Source organism: Oncorhynchus gorbuscha, linkage group LG16 (assembly GCF_021184085.1).
Source record: "Oncorhynchus gorbuscha isolate QuinsamMale2020 ecotype Even-year linkage group LG16, OgorEven_v1.0, whole genome shotgun sequence".
NCBI classification, from domain to species: domain Eukaryota; kingdom Metazoa; phylum Chordata; class Actinopteri; order Salmoniformes; family Salmonidae; genus Oncorhynchus; species Oncorhynchus gorbuscha.
In genome coordinates this window covers 18,143,836-18,161,258 of record NC_060188.1, presented here as the reverse complement: position 1 = coordinate 18,161,258, position 17,423 = coordinate 18,143,836, and the positions used below count along the sequence as shown (strand labels likewise).

General features: G+C 44.1%; 1 protein-coding gene and 1 long non-coding RNA gene across 2 annotated transcripts in view; one reads left to right on the top strand and one right to left on the bottom strand.

The window, feature by feature from the left end:
• Window positions 1-429: 429 nt before the first annotated feature.
• LOC124000138 lies at window positions 430-10,491 on the top strand. The gene is made up of 3 exons (XR_006832548.1): window positions 430-488; window positions 1,349-1,399; window positions 9,159-10,491. It is a non-coding gene; the product is annotated as an uncharacterized LOC124000138 (long non-coding RNA).
• LOC124000137 (prostaglandin E2 receptor EP1 subtype-like) overlaps window positions 8,204-17,423 on the bottom strand; it is a 23,391-nt gene continuing 14,171 nt past the window's right edge. Inside the window, exons 2-3 of the mRNA XM_046306313.1 lie at window positions 12,452-13,368; window positions 8,204-9,399 (exon numbers count right to left, since the gene is read on the bottom strand). Coding sequence (XP_046162269.1) covers window positions 9,127-9,399; window positions 12,452-13,324 — 1,146 coding nt within the window. The 5' untranslated portion in view covers window positions 13,325-13,368 and the 3' untranslated portion in view covers window positions 8,204-9,126. The remainder of the gene's footprint in view (window positions 9,400-12,451; window positions 13,369-17,423) is intronic.

Here is a 17,423-nt window from a genome sequence, read left to right as displayed (position 1 = left end):
CAAATCATTCACTCAGACCCAGGGTCTGTGAAAATGCAGGAGTCATGACAAGATTTTTAGGTGTGTTTTAATTTATCATGTTTTAATCTGCACTCCATTAAGGTGACTCAAAGTTACCTGAACAAAAATATGAATGCAACATACAACAATTTAAAATATTGTACTGAGTTATAGTTCATATAAGGAAATCAGTCAATTTAAATAAATTAATTAGGCTTTTCACATGACTGGGAAAACTTTTTTGGTCACAGATGTTTCAGTATGACACCTTGAAAAAAAGGGTAGGGCGTGGATCAGAAAACCATTCAGTATCTGGTGTGACCACCAATTGGCTCATGCATAGAGTTGACCAGGCTGTTGATTGTGGCCTGTGGAATGTTGTCCCTCTCCTCTTCAATGGCTGTGAGAAGTTGCTGGATATTGGCGGGAACTGGAATACGCTGTAGTACACGTCAATCCAGAGCATCTTTTAACATGCTCAATGTCTGGTGAGTATGCAGGCCATGGAAGAACTGGGAAATGTGCAGCTTCCAGGAATTGTGTACAGATCCTTCCGACATGGGGCTGTGCATTATCTTGTTGAAACATGAGCTGATGGCTTTGGACGAATGGCACAAAAAACTGCTTTAATGTTTACGTACTGCTTTACTCATTTCATATGTATATACTGTATTCTATTCTAACGTATTTTAGGTAATACCACTCCAACATTGCTAGTCCTAATATTTATATATTTCTTAACTCCATTGTTTTACTTTAGATTTGTGTGTATTGTTGTGAATTGTTAGATATTACTGCACTGTTGGAGCTAGGAACACAAGCATTTCGCTACACCCGCAATAACATCTATTGGTCTGTATGTGACCAATGCAATTTGATTTGAAGACTATGAACCTCAGGATCTTGTCACGGTATCTCTGTATAAATTGCCATCGATAAAATGTAATTGTGTTGGTTGTCCGAAGCTTATGCCTGCCCATACTATAACGCCACCGCCAACATGGGGCACTCAGTTCACAACATTGACATAATCAAACCGCTCGCCCACACAATGCCATACACGTGGTCTGCGGTTGTGAGGCCAGTTGGACATACTGCCAAATTCTCTAAAATGAAGTTGGAGGCGGCTGGCTATGGTAGAGAAATAAACATGACATTTTTTGGCAACAGTTCTGGTGGACTTTCCTGCAGTCAGCATGCCAACTGCATGCTCCCTCAAAATTTGAGATATCTGTGGCATTGTGTTTTGTTACAAAACTGCACATTTTAGAGTGGCCTTTTATTGTCCCAAGCACAAGGTGCCCATGTGTAATGATCATACTATTTAATCAGCTTCTTGATTTTCCAGACCTGTCAGGTGGATGTATTATCTTGGTGAAAGAGAAACACTCACTAACAGGTATGTAAACAAATTTGTGCACAAAACTTGAGAGAAATAAGCCTTTTGTGCATATGGAACATTTCTGTGATCTTTTATTTCCGCTTATGAAACATGGGACCAACATTTTACATGTTGCGTTTATATTTTTGTTCATTATATTTGTGTTTCTAAAATATTTACTGTTTATGTTTGATTGCAGTGGATAAGTGTTCTATCTTTTTTTCATGAAGAAGCATTGTTTGTAATAGTTTTTTGTCTGTTTTGTGTAACTGTTGGCAACATATCTAATCCTGTGAAAGCACTGTTGCACTTTAGACATGAGCAAAGATCTAACACGGAACCCAAACCGGGCTGCGCGCGTGCGCCATCATGCATAAATGTATTTTGTCCCCCTACACCAAACGCGATCACGACACGCAGGTTAAAATATCAAAACAAACTCTGAACCAATGACATGAATTTGGGGACAGATCGAAAAACATGAAACATTTATGGCAATTTAGCTTGCACTTGCTAGCTAATTTGTCCTATTTAGCTAGCTTGCTGTTGCTAGCTAATTTGTCCTGGGATATAAACATTGAGTTGTTATTTTACCTAAATGCACAAGGTCCTCTACTCGACAATTAATCCACACATAAAAACGTTCAACCGAATCGTTTCTAGTCATCTCTCCTCCTTCCAGGCTTTTTCATTGTTTAACTTATATAGTGATTGGCATCTAAACTTTCATAGTATTACCACGACAACCGGCAACATTTCGTCTGTCAATCACCCACGTGGGTATAACCAATGAGGAGATGACACGCAGACGCTTGTGAGAGGTCTGGGTGCAATAATTGAATAACATAGATTCCTAAATGTATTTTGCAACGCACGCGACGCGAGCGGTGTAGTCAGGGTATAAGACTCCATTTGTGTACTTGTGTCATTGTCTTTTGTACTGTTACCTACTACTATACAAGTAAACCTAAATTCTTAGAATTCTATGAATTCATAGAATTCCATAACCTTCGGAGAAAATGTATGTAATTGTAAGGCGTTGTGTGTATTGCAGGAAATGATTTGTGGTAGTTCATCAATATGAGCCATTACAGACCACTTTACTCAGTAATAATTAACATTCGTTACAACCATTGCAATTGATGGAGTAATGAAAACTTTTATCAATTCATACCTATACTGAGATCATTTCTGTTCTACTTCCCCTGTCAGAGGACATTTTGTCATGTTTTGTCATTTATTATCATGTCTTGTCCCTGTGCTTCCCATTCTATTCGTTTCCCTCTGCTGGGCTTATTAGGTTCTTTCCCTCTTTCTATCCCTCTCTCTCCCCCTCCCTCTCTCACTCTCTCGCTCTCTCTTCTCTCTATCGTTCCGTTCCTGCTCCCAGCTGTTCCTATTCCCCTAATCATCATTTAGTCTTCCCACACCTGTTCCCGATCCTTTTCCCTGATTAGAGTCCCTATTTCTCTCCTTGTTTCCCGTACCTGCCCTGTCGGATCCTCATATATAATTCACCGTGCTGTGTCTATGTTTTGCCCTGTCGTGTCGTGTTTCCCTCAGATGCTGCGTGGTGAGCAGGTGTCTGAGTCTGCTAGGTTCAAGTGCCTTCCCGAGGCAACCTGCAGTTCTCGATCAAGTCTCCAGTCTGTTCTCGTCTTTACGTGTAGTATTATGCTTTTTGTTTTGTAAAGTTTATTCTGGATTAAATACTCTGTTTTCGCCAAGTCGCTTTTGGGTCCTCATTCACCTGCATGACAGAAGGATCCGACCGAGGAATGGACCCAGCGACTACAGACGCTCGTAACACTGCCGTCGAGATCCAAGGAGCCATGCTCGGCAGACACGAGCAGGAATTGTCTGCTGCTCGCCATGCCGTGGAGAGCCTGGCCGCTCAGGTTTCCGACCTCTCTGGACAGTTCCAGAGTCTTCGTCTCGTGCCACCTGTTACTTCCTGGCCTGCCGAGTCTCCAGAACCTAGGGTTAATAACCCACCTTGCTACTCCGGGCAGCCCACTGAGTGCCGCTCCTTTCTCACCCAGTGTGAGATTGTGTTCTCTCTCCAACCCAACACATACTCTAGAGAGAGAGCTCGGGTTGCTTACGTCATTTCACTCCTTACTGGCCGGGCCCGAGAGTGGGGCACAGCTATCTGGGAGGCAAGGGCTGATTGTTCTAACAATTACCAGAACTTTAAAGAGGAGATGATTCGGGTTTTTGACCGTTCAGTTTTTGGTGGGGAGGCTTCTAGGGTCCTGGCTTCCCTATGCCAAGGTGATCGATCCATAACGGATTACTCTATAGAGTTTCGTACTCTTGCTGCCTCTAGTGACTGGAACGAGCCGGCGCTGCTCGCTCGTTTTCTGGAGGGACTCCACACAGTGGTCAAAGATGAGATTCTCTCTCGGGAGGTTCCTTCCAGTGTGGACTCTTTGATTGCTCTCGCCATCCGCATAGAACGACGGGTAGATCTTCGTCACCAGGCTCGTGGAAGAGAGCTCGCATCAACGGTGTTTCCCTGCTCCGCATCGCAACCATCTCCCTCCTCTGGCTCTGAGACTGAGCCCATGCAGCTGGGAGGGATTCGCATCTCGACTAAGGAGAGGGAACGGAGGATCACCAACCGCCTGTGCCTCTATTGCGGATTTGATGGACATTTTGTTAATTCATGTCCAGTAAGAGGCCAGAGCCCATCAGTAAGCGGAGGGCTACTGGTGAGCGCTACTACTCAGGTCTCTTCATCTAGATCTTGTACTACTATGTCGGTCCATCTACGCTGGACCGGTTCGGGTGCTACATGCAGTGCCTTGATTGACTCTGGGGCTGAGGGTTGTTTCATGGACGAAGCATGGGTTCGGAAACATAACATTCCTTTCAGACAGTTAGACAAGCCTACGCCCATGTTTGCCTTAGATGGTAGTCATCTTCCCAGTATCAGATTTGAGACACTACCTTTAACTCTCACAGTATCTGGTAACCACAGTGAGACTATTTTTTTTTTGATTTTTCGTTCACCTTTCACACCTGTTGTTTTGGGTCATCCCTGGCTAGTATGTCATAATCCTTCTATTAATTGGTCTTGTAATTCTATCCTATCCTGGAACGTATCTTGTCATGTGAAGTGCTTAATGTCTGCCATCCCTCCCATTTCTTCTGTCCCCACTTCTCAGGAGGAACCTGGCGATTTGACAGGAGTGCCGGAGGAATATCATGATCTGCGCACGGTCTTCAGTCGGTCCCGAGCCAACTCCCTTCCTCCTCACCGGTCGTATGATTGTAGTATTGATCTCCTTCCGGGGACCACTCCTCCTCGGGGTAGACTATACTCTCTGTCGGCTCCCGAACGTAAGGCTCTCGAGGATTATTTATCTGTGTCTCTTGACGCCGGTACCATAGTGCCTTCTTCCTCTCCGGCCAGGGCGGGGTTCTTTTTGTTAAGAAGAAGGACGGTACTCTGCGCCCCTGCGTGGATTATCGAGGGCTGAATGACATAACGGTTAAGAATCGTTATCCGCTTCCCCTTATGTCATCAGCCTTCGAGATTCTGCAGGGAGCCAGGTGCTTTACTAAGTTGGACCTTCGTAACGCTTACCATCTCGTGCGCATCAGAGAGGGGGACGAGTGGAAAACGGCGTTTAACACTCCGTTAGGGCATTTTGAGTACCGGGTTCTGCCGTTTGGTCTCGCCAATGCGCCAGCTGTTTTTCAGGCATTAGTTAATGATGTTCTGAGAGACATGCTGAACATCTTTGTTTTTGTCTATCTTGACGATATCCTGATTTTTTCACCGTCACTCGAGATTCATGTTCAGCACGTTCGACGTGTTCTACAGCGCCTTTTAGAGAATTGTCTCTACGTAAAGGCTGAGAAGTGCTCTTTTCATGTCTCCTCCGTTACTTTTCTCGGTTCCGTTATTTCCGCTGAAGGCATTCAGATGGATTCCGCTAAGGTCCAAGCTGTCAGTGATTGGCCCGTTCCAAGGTCACGTGTCGAGTTGCAGCGCTTTTTAGGTTTCGCTAATTTCTATCGGCGTTTCATTCGTAATTTCGGTCAAGTTGCTGCCCCTCTCACAGCTCTTACTTCTGTCAAGACGTGTTTTAAGTGGTCCGGTTCCGCCCAGGGAGCTTTTGATCTTCTAAAAGAACGTTTTACGTCCGCTCCTATCCTCGTTACTCCTGACGTCACTAGACAATTCATTGTCGAGGTTGACGCTTCAGAGGTAGGCGTGGGAGCCATTCTATCCCAGCGCTTCCAGTCTGACGATAAGGTTCATCCTTGCGCTTATTTTTCTCATCGCCTGTCGCCATCTGAGCGCAACTATGATGTGGGTAACCGTGAACTGCTCGCCATCCGCTTAGCCCTAGGCGAATGGCGACAGTGGTTGGAGGGGGCGACCGTTCCTTTTGTCGTTTGGACAGACCATAAGAACCTTGAGTACATCCGTTCTGCCAAACGACTTAATGCCCGTCAAGCTCGTTGGGCGTTGTTTTTCGCTCGTTTCGAGTTTGTGATTTCTTACCGTCCGGGTAGCAAGAACACCAAGCCTGATGCCTTATCCCGTCTGTTTAGTTCTTCTGTGGCTTCTACTGATCCCGAGGGGATTCTTCCTTATGGGCGTGTTGTCGGGTTGACAGTCTGGGGAATTGAAAGACAGGTTAAGCAAGCACTCACGCACACTGCGTCGCCGCGCGCTTGTCCTAGTAACCTCCTTTTCGTTCCTGTTTCCACTCGTCTGGCTGTTCTTCAGTGGGCTCACTCTGCCAAGTTAGCTGGTCATCCCGGTGTTCGAGGCACTCTTGCGTCTATTCGCCAGCGATTTTGGTGGCCGACTCAGGAGCGTGACACGCGCCGTTTCGTGGCTGCTTGTTCGGACTGCGCGCAGACTAAGTCGGGTAACTCTCCTCCTGCCGGTCGTCTCAGACCGCTCCCCATTCCTTCTCGACCATGGTCTCACATCGCCCTAGACTTCATTACCGGTCTGCCTTTGTCTGCGGGGAAGACTGTGATTCTTACGGTTGTCGATAGGTTCTCTAAGGCGGCACATTTCATTCCCCTCGCTAAACTTCCTTCCGCTAAGGAGACGGCACAAATCATTATCGAGAATGTGTTCAGAATTCATGGCCTCCCGTTAGACGCCGTTTCAGACAGAGGCCCGCAATTCACGTCACAGTTTTGGAGGGAGTTCTGTCGTTTGATTGGTGCGTCCGTCAGTCTCTCTTCCGGGTTTCATCCCCAGTCTAACGGTCAAGCAGAGAGGGCCAATCAGACGATTGGTCGCATACTACGCAGCCTTTCTTTCAGAAACCCTGCGTCTTGGGCAGAACAGCTCCCCTGGGCAGAATACGCTCACAACTCGCTTCCTTCGTCTGCTACCGGGTTATCTCCGTTTCAGAGTAGTCTGGGTTACCAGCCTCCTCTATTCTCTTCCCAGCTTGCCGAGTCCAGCGTTCCCTCCGCTCAAGCGTTTGTCCAACGTTGTGAGCGCACCTGGAGGAGGGTGAGGTCTGCACTTTGCCGCTACAGGGCACAGACTGTGAGAGCCGCCAATAAACGCAGGATTAAGAGTCCTAGGTATTGTTGCGGCCAGAGAGTGTGGCTTTCCACTCGCAACCTTCCTCTTACGACAGCTTCTCGTAAGTTGACTCCGCGGTTCATTGGTCCGTTCCGTGTCTCCCAGGTCGTCAATCCTGTCGCTGTGCGACTGCTTCTTCCGCGACATCTTCGTCGCGTCCATCCTGTCTTCCATGTCTCCTGTGTTAAGCCCTTTCTTCGCACCCCCGTTCGTCTTCCCTCCCCCTCCCGTCCTTGTCGAGAGCGCACCTATTTACAAGGTACATAAGATCATGGACATGCGTTCTCGGGGACGGGGTCACCAATACTTAGTGGATTGGGAGGGTTACGGTCCTGAGGAGAGGAGTTGGGTTCCGTCTCGGGACGTGCTGGACCGTTCACTCATTGATGATTTCCTCCGTTGCCGCCAGGATTCCTCCTCGAGTGCGCCAGGAGGCGCTCGGTGAGTGGGGGTACTGTCATGTTTTGTCATTTATTATCATGTCTTGTCCCTGTGCTTCCCATTCTATTCGTTTCCCTCTGCTGGGCTTATTAGGTTCTTTCCCTCTTTCTATCCCTCTCTCTCCCCCTCCCTCTCACTCTCTCGCTCTCTCTTCTCTCTATCGTTCCGTTCCTGCTCCCAGCTGTTCCTATTCCCCTAATCATCATTTAGTCTTCCCACACCTGTTCCCGATCCTTTTCCCTGATTAGAGTCCCTATTTCTCTCCTTGTTTCCCGTACCTGCCCTGTCGGATCCTCATATATAATTCACCGTGCTGTGTCTATGTTTTGCCCTGTCGTGTCGTGTTTCCCTCAGATGCTGCGTGGTGAGCAGGTGTCTGAGTCTGCTAGGTTCAAGTGCCTTCCCGAGGCAACCTGCAGTTCTCGATCAAGTCTCCAGTCTGTTCTCGTCTTTACGTGTAGTATTATGCTTTTTGTTTTGTAAAGTTTATTCTGGATTAAATACTCTGTTTTCGCCAAGTCGCTTTTGGGTCCTCATTCACCTGCATGACACATTTTCCACACCTCTGTTCTCTCCTGGGATGAGCACCATGGTGCTATGACCCTGACAGGCCATTTTGTGGTTTATTTCATTTTATTTTAATTGAAACTTTATTTAGCTATGCAAGTCAGTTAAGAAAAAAATATTATTTACAATGACGGCCTATGGAAAGGCAAAATACCTCCTGCGGGGACGGGGGCTGGGATACATTTTCTTTTAAAGAAAAAAAAAATCATATATGTTTTTCAGTAAAGAAGGATAACCGGCAACTTAAACTTTATTAGACAACATTCAATTATATAGCTTTTGCAACACTTAGCTTCATTTAGGTCCCCAGACAATTGGGGAAACAATATAAGCAATAAATACGCACACACACAATTCACACGTCAATAGCATTACAAGTTTGACACATACTGTATGTCTTTCACATCTTCAAGCACAGGTAAAAGCACAGCCTTTACTTTGCTTTGGCATAGTGCCACTGACTTCATGATGTGTCAAAGTGCACTTTGACATTTCCACAAACAAACAAAGCATGAACTCCAAAAAACACTGACAGTAACACACACAAACACGTATATATAATTTGAGATGTTTGTTGTTGATATCTTATAGGCAGCTTAATTTCATGTACAGTTATGTACACAGAGAAAGACTCATGTTGCGTGACCTACCAGACACTTTTACAACAAACCCTTCTCCTTGGGCAGATTTATCTGTGCTATGTCTCCAGTGTCCAGGTGAGGCATACTGTCCTTACTTGGTCAGAATGTTTTGTTATAAATCCATTTATGACATTTCATTTGTTTGAGTATAGTCTGGCTTGGCTGTTTCCCATAAAACGATGAGACTTCTCCACACCACAGTCAGTCAAAAGCAGGTTTTACTGGCCAATCAAATAAATCTGAAAGAGATCCAAGATCTGGAGGATGATGATTTCAATCCCAAACCCCATAGACTTTCACAGTCAGGCAGACCCACACAGTTCTCAATAAAGGAATATAGGTCTTATAGGCATTAGGTATTTACTTTTGTGTAAAACACCAACACTGCTGTTAGATCCTACTGCTGGATGTTCAGTCTTCTCCTCAATCCAGCATGTTGAGTTGGGTGGCAAATAAAGCCCAAAGAACAACAAAGGACCATGATAAGATGCCAGTCTCTTTCTGTCTGTGTGTTTTCTTCTCCCTCAGATCCTGTTGACAGTGTTTATTTTCTCAGAGTTCTGGAAGGAGCTGATGTCCCAATGGCGGAAGGTGCTGTTCTTGAAGCTGGCCCGGCTCTTGGTGATGCGATAGATCTTCCTCAGCACGGCCCGGCGCAGCAAAATGTAGACCCAGGGGTCCAGGATCTGGTTCCAGGAGGCCAGCCGGACGCCCATCACCATCAACCTCCTGTATGTGTCCTGGTCATTGCCTATGGAACCGCTATAGGACCATGTGACTGACATCAGGCCAAAGATCTGCAAGTAACACAGATACCTAGGTTAGTTTTACAGTGGTTGTGCAGGATATAGATATGTTCAGCTGGTGTATATATATTTGCATCAATCTGCATACACTGCTAGTAATTTATAAACATTACCTGACACTGTAGATTGCCACATGTTAGCAGTCAAAATGCATCTTCACAACGTGTTCCTATGAATAGCTTTACTGATGTTAGAAACTACAGGCTCAAAATTGTAGCCTTATAAATCTTATTTACAATTTTTATAACAATTGGCCACAGCTTATTAAGAGATTTTAAGCACAAACAATGACTCTGTAATGGTTCTTACATCTCCCCAACAGTAAAAATGTATGCTAAGCTGTTCCTATTTAGTTCACACATCAGTAATTATATTTGGGCCCAACTTTTGTGCAGTATTGTGCAAATCAACAGGTCAACTACTGACATTAATGGCCGTAATGTCTTCCAGGTGAGAAATCCATTAATAGACACTTTTAACGCACATAACATGCTTCTACACCTGCATTGCTTGCTGTTTGGGGTTTTAGGCTGGGTTTCTGTACAGCACTTTGAGATATCAACTGATGTAAGAAGGGCTTTATAAATTTGATTTGACAATGTTCTAAATAAAGAACAATGCATACTTTTTGGGAGAAGGAACAAGAGGGGGAGGTGGGGGGTGCTCAAGGCTACTCTAAGTTTTAACAGACCCAGTAATGACAAGTAACAGGCTGCCATAATTTGAAGCATGGTTTATAGTCTGTCCTCTTTCACTTCTCACAGTTTATGTGTCAAAATGAATGGTTACTTTTAAATTGGACCTGAATGTAGATTGCTTTGTATGTTTCTATTCTTGTTTGGTCAGGGTGTGATTTGGGTGGGCATTCTATGTTTGTATGTCTAGGTTTTTGTATTTCTAGATTTTGACCTGGTATGGTTCTCAATCAGGGACAGCTGTCTATCGTTGTCTCTGATTGGGAATCATAGGTAGTTGTATTTCTGTTTAGTGTTTGTGTCACCTTGCAGGAGTGTTTCGGGTCTTCCTTTTGTTCTTTTTTGTATTCAGTTCCTTAAAATAAAGATGAACACGTTTCCCGCTGCATTTTGTTTCTGACGATTCCTCTTCTTCCGATGAAAGCCGTTACAACATATTAACAGTTTATACAAAATTCTTAGTATTGGAATTGTAAAAAAAAAATATCCTTGATTAAAAAATCATCAAACCATCACCATGATTTTGTATGAAATTATTTCAGTTGGCTAATATTCCTCTTTCCCAATCTGAAATCTGTTATTCAAGCCCTTCATAATGGCATTACCTTAAATAATTTATTCCATCTAGTCAATGCAAGAGCCCACCATGACTATTCATTTATACCCTTGGTGCAGTACACACCATGTCTATCCATCTGTTTTAGGTGCAGTATTCTGAATCATAGTGTTTATGACTGGGAACTGGAAAGTGTCTATTTCAGAAGGTGTACAAAAAGAGGATGAAATAGTACTGGATTGTTAGCAGAGATTTTCTATATTATTTCAGGCCTTTAAGTTTATGGGGCAGAATATCTTGGAGATTTACCGAGAGGATGAATTACTTTTGTTAGCTGAACATTTTTACAATATTATTTTATGCTTTTACCACCCTGCATCTCACTACTGGTTTGTCTCTGAAGCTTAACAGGGTGGGTCAGTCCTGGTTGGCCCTGGATGGGCGACCAGATGCTGCTGGAAGTGATGTTGGAGGGCCAGTAAGAGGCACTCTTTCCTCTAGTCAAAAACAAAAAGATCCCAGGGCAGTGATTGGGGACATTTCCCTGTGCAGGGTGCCGACTTTTGGGTGAGACAGTAAACAGGTGTCCAGACTCTCTGTGGTCACTAAAGATCTCAATGCACTTATCTTAAGAGTTGGGGTGTTCTCAGTGTCCTGGCTTCATCTCCATTCTGGCCCTCATACCATTATGGCCAAGTAATCATCCCCAGCTTCCAATTGGCTCATTCATCCCCCCTCTTCTCCCCTGTAACTTTTCCCACAGGCCCTATTCAATCTGTATTGCTGAAGCGCAATAGAAATGTAAATGTAACCCACATGAAAAATTACTACAGTTTACTATAGAATTCTATAGTAAACTTTAGTATACTGTAAAATACTATACTACACATGGTAGTATCCCTCAATCATGTGTAGTACTTACTATAGAATGTTGTAGAATACTACAGTTGATATTACAGTATGATCCGCAAAAGAACATTGTAGTAAATACTACAGGAATGTCCGCACAAACACAAACCTTTTTTACTATAGTAAAGACGACAGTATTTAATTTGCATATACCCTGCCCATTCCCCTCCCCATATCCCAATTTGTGCCACCCATAAGTGAGAAACCTACATGCCAAGTATAGAATATATTATGTAATAGAAAATAGCAGAAGTGTTGAATTATTTGGTAAGATTTCAGGCTGGCTGATTGACTTACAGGTTATGGAATTCGTGCTCATTTAGTAGGTTTCATGAAGGAGAAAACCTCTACTTCTAAGTAAAAAATAATAAAACTAAAACAACATAGTAAGTACTACATTAATATATTGCAAATGCACTACAGTGAATACTGTAGTATTTAAACCAGGGCTCTCCAACCCTGCTCCTGGAGAGCGACACTCCCGTAGGTTTTCACTCCAACCCCAGTTGTAACTAACCTGATTCAATTTATCAACCAGATACTTATTAGAATCAGGTGCGCTAGATTGGGATTTGAGCAAAAACCTACAAGAAGGCAGCTTTCCAGGAACAGCATTGGAGATCCCTGATTTATCCCATAGTATACTAGTCTTTTTTTCATGTGGGATTTCCCGATTGAGCAGACATACGAAGTGTTTACCGTGGATGCAGTAGCCGCTAACGTGGGAGCATTGCCTTTCAATTATGCTGTAGCGCTGAATTTCCATCATAAGGACTGAAAAGAGACCTTAATTCCCAAATGGAACACAATAAAGATAGTTTTGACCCCTACCCTGATTCATGCAGAATTGTGAACTTCAGTGAACTGAACTTTTCCAACTCACCAGCAGGGGGCTCCAGCAGATGCAAGAAGTGATCATAATGCCCACCAGCTGGGCCACCATCTCAATGTCATGGGACTTGGCTGAGCGACGGTAGCAGGTCTTACACTTCTTACGCAGTCTGGCAAGCACCAGCGTGACCCCACTGATGGTATTACACACCAGGGCCACAGTCAGAGAGGTCAGGCCCAGTCCAGAGAACAGCATGACAAAGGCGACGTCCGTCTCCTGAGTCTCTCCCAGGACACTGATGAAGCACCAGGTCCCGGGGTACTGGTAGGTGTAGGCCCCCAGCCTGAAGAAGGGAAGGAAGGCCACACACAGAGCCAGCAGCCAGATGAGAGCTAGTGCCATCTTGGTGCGAGCCGTGGTGACCAGTGAGGCATGGAGCAGGGGCTGTGTGACACCCAGGCAGCGCTCAGCAGCCATGGCACAGCCCAGGAACAATGGGCACAAGCCGAAGAACACCATGCTACCCCCTAGGAACTGGCAGGGGGCATCGGTGGCAGCGAGACCTAAGGGCCCAGTCGCAGCCCCAGCTGAGTACAGCCTCAACACCAGTGCACCGGGGATGACGTGGCCGGCAAAGTCTGTGGCTACCAGGGAACTGGCGAAGAGCAGGAAGGTGGCCTTGGAGCGGCGGCGCAGACGGGCATAGGCTTTCGCCAGGATGACCAGGGCCACGATGTTGGACAGGATGCCCAGGGTCATGGAGAGGCCAGCTGCAGTGGGGTTACTGGGGGGAGACATGGGCCTCTCTGTGGTGATGTTTGCCCTCCAGGCCATGGCCGGCACACCCTCCACCCCCCAGGTCTGGTTGGGGAGGAGATTGGGGGCAGCCAGGCCTGAGGAGTTGTAGTGCTGCATGGCCAACATCACTGGCCTCAGGTAGCCATCGGGGTCCTCAGAGTGAAAAGGCACTGAAAATAGGAAAGGTGTTATGATTAATATACTGACCAGTTGACCTGGAAGAACTCCTAACCTCACTAATATATAGTACTACCATAACCAAACTTAACCAATAGCCTATTATACATAGCATAAATACAAAGTTTACTGGGGAAACGAAAACTCATTCAGTATTCTGTTATAACCTAAAAACAATAAATATTATCCTGCATTATGTAAAGATTTTTTTCTGTCATAAACCAGGTCTCCATCCAACCTTATTATGCGAGGAAAGTACAGTGCATTCTGAAAATATTCAGACCCCTTTTTGTTACGTTACAGCCTTATTCTAAAATTGATTAAATAAAACATTTTCCACATCAATCTATTAACAATACCTCATAATGACAAAGACATTTTTGCTAATTTATTAAAAACAAAAAACAGAAATACCTTATTTACCTAAGTATTCAGACCCTTTGCTATGAGACTCAAAATTGAGCTCAGGTGCACCCTGTTTTCATTGATCATCCTTGAGATGTTTCTACAACTTCATTGGACATGATTTGGAAACATCCTGTCAGAGAAAAAAAACAAGCCATGAGGTCGAAGAAATTGTCCGTAGAGCTCTGAGACAGGATTGTGCCGAGGCACAACCAAAAAACATATGTCTGTATTATTGAAGGTCCCCAAGAATACAGTGGTGTCGTGTCTTTACTATCATTAAATTGAAGACTTAGTTTTTATCAAAGATTTTCTGTAATTAGTATTACGCGATCAAACTGATTAATCATGTAACTGTAATTAACTAGGAAGTCGGTGCACCAAGGAAAATATTCAGATTACAAAATTATAATTTCCCAATATAACCTTTAAGATATTTTCATATATGATCAATAGTCTTCTGATTAATTAATTATTTACTTTACCTCACGTTAGTCTCATTCCAAACATAGTAAATTGTTGGTTATCTGCACGAACCCAGTCTTCACTATGAGTCATCCCATACATCAATTGTCTTAAATCATTTATTTATTACTAAACAATTCACAGAAATGCATAAACAAACAGTAGATAGTTGTTGTTCAGAGTGACATTCATTCATTCGTTATAGGGGGCGGCAGGGTAGCCTAGTGGTTAGAGTGTTGGACTAGTAACCGGAAGGTCATTGAAAATAAGAATTTGTTCTTAACTGACTTGCCTAGTTAAATAAAGGTAAAAAATGTAATTAAATTAAAAAATAGAAGGGATGTTTCAGCGGTTGTCATTCTTCGCGTTCAATGATACCGAATTCCGAGTTGCAGACTAGTAATTAATATCAAAGACTTGTTCTTATTCTGTCGGTATCGATAGTCTAAGAGTTTAACCACGTGGAATGGTTAAAAGATTCAGCAATGGTCTGCAACCTTTGTCCTCCTGTGATTGAGAGAAACATGGTCTACTTGAGGAATTCTCAAGATTGGGGTTTTATTCGGAATTTCAGAAAAGGGGATGTCCCAGGATGCCTGACCCTAACTGGGCTCATGGGCGGTCCTCTTTAGTTCAACTCAAAAGGGAATTGGAGTTTCCTTCATTAAACATTCCAAAATCACATTACACAATTTTACAAACAGTATCATACTCACTCATTCATCTTATACAAAAATGAGATGTAAACCTCATATCTGAGGCAATTATATAAACAGCGTTACGGTAATGTTGCCGCACCATCTCCCATGAGCTTCCCCAAGTTGTAACAAACGGACCAGTTCGTAGCTAGATTCTTCACCGATCTTTTATACCTTCTCCGGGAACGTAAACGTTGTTCGGACCTCAAGTTCTGTGAGGTGGAAGAAATTCCTTTGTTATCTATGAAACTTCACTCTATCTCTATACTGTGTGGCCATGTGGCAGGGTCTTCCCTAGGAATATACGACCTCACTGACCACAGCAGCCTGGTTGAAGGAGCAGAGAGCGGGTGATGGTGCTCGCTGTACCCAAAGACGGCAACGTCATGACAGTGGCCTCCATCATTGTAAAATGAAAGAAGCTTGGAACCACCAAGACTATTCCTAGAGCTGGCGCCCAAATCAAATCAAATCAAATGTATTTATATAGCCCTTCGTACATCAGCTGATATCTCAAAGTGCTGTACAGAAACCCAGCCTAAAACCCCAAACAGCAAGCAATGCAGGTGTAGAAGCACGGTGGCTAGGAAAAACTCCCTAGAAAGGCCAAAACCTAGGAAGAAACCTAGAGAGGAACCAGGCTATGTGGGGTGGCCAGTCCTCTTCTGGCTGTTTCCCGGGTGGAGATTATAACAGAACATGGCCAAGATGTTCAAATGTTCATAAATGACCGGCATGGTCGAATAATAATAAGGCAGAACAGTTGAAACTGGAGCAGCAGCACAGTCAGGTGGACTGGGGACAGCACGGAGTCATCATGTCAGAACAAGCATCTCTGTTTTGTCCGAGTTTAATAGTATAAAGTTTGCAGCCTTCCACTTCCTTATGTCTGAAACACATGCTTCTAGCGAGGGCAATTTTGGGGCTTCACCATGTTTCATTGAAATGTACAGCTGTGTGTCATCCGCATAGCAGTGAAAGTTAACATTATGTTTTCGAATAACATCCCCAAGAGGTAAAATGTATAGTGAAAACAATAGTGGTCCTAAAACAGAACCTTGAGGAACACCGAAATTTACAGTTGATTTGTCAGAGGACAAACCATTCACAGAGACAAACTGATATCTTTCCGACAGATAAGATCTAAACCAGGCCAGAACATGTCCGTGTAGACCAATTTGGGTTTCCAATCTCTCCAAAAGAATGCAGATGCAGAGCCTCGGTCCGATGCCATTAAAGTGTAATTTACCACCTTCACAAGTGCCGTCTCAGTGCTATGATGGGGTCTAAAACCAGACTGAAGCATTTGGTATACATTTTTTGTCTTCAGGAAGGCAGTCAGTTGCTGCGCCACAGCCTTCTCTAAAAATTTTGCGAGGAATGGAAGATTCGATATAGGCCGAAGGTTTGGCTTTTTCAAGAGAGGCTTTATTACTGCCACTTTTAGTGAGTTTGGTACACATCCAGTGGATAGAGAGCCATTTATTATGTTCAACATAGGAGGGCCAAGCACAGGAAGCAGCTCTTTCAGTAGTTTAGTTGGAATAGGGTCCAGTATGCAGCTTGAAGGTTGAGAGCCCATGATTATTTTCATCATTGTGTCAAGAGATATAGTACTAAAACACTTGAGCATCTCTCTTGATCCTAGGTCCTGGCAGAGTTGTGCAGACTCAGGACAACTGAGTTTTGGAGGAATACGCAGGTTTAAAGAGGAGTCCGTAATTTGCTTTCTAATAATCATAATCTTTTCCTCAAAGAAGTTCATGAATTTATCACTGCTAAAGTGAAAGTCATCCTCTATTGGGGAATGCTGCTTTTTAGTTAGCTTTGCAACAGTATCAAAAAGGAATTTCGGATTGTTCTTATTTTCCTCAATTAAGTTAGAAAAATAGGATGATCGAGCAGCAGTAAGGGCTCTTCGGTACTGCACGGTACTGTCTTTCCAAGCTAGTCGGAAGACTTCCAGTTTGGTGTGGCGCCATTTCCGTTCCAATTTTCTGGAAGCTTGCTTCAGAGCTCTGGTATTTTCTGTGTACCAGGGAGCTAGTTCCTTATGAGAAATGTTTTTAGTTTTTAGGGGTGCAACTGCATCTAGGGTATTGCGCAAGGTTAAATCGAGATCCTCAGTTAGGTGGTTAACTGATTTTTGTCCTCTGGCGTCCTTGGGTAGGCAGAGGGAGTCTGGAAGGGCATCAAGGAATCTTTGTGTTGTCTGTGAATTTATAGCACGACTTTTGATGGTCCTTGATTGGGGTCTGAGCAGATTATTTGTTGCAATTGCAAACGTAATAAAATGGTGGTCCAATTAAGATCCACAACATTTATTCCATGGGACAAAACTAGGTCCAGCGTATGACTGTGACAGTGAGTGGGTCCAGAGACATGTTGGACAAAACCCACTGAGTCGATGATGGCTCCGAAAGCCTTTTGGAGTGGGTCTGTGGACTTTTCCATGTGAATATTAAAGTCACCAAAGATTA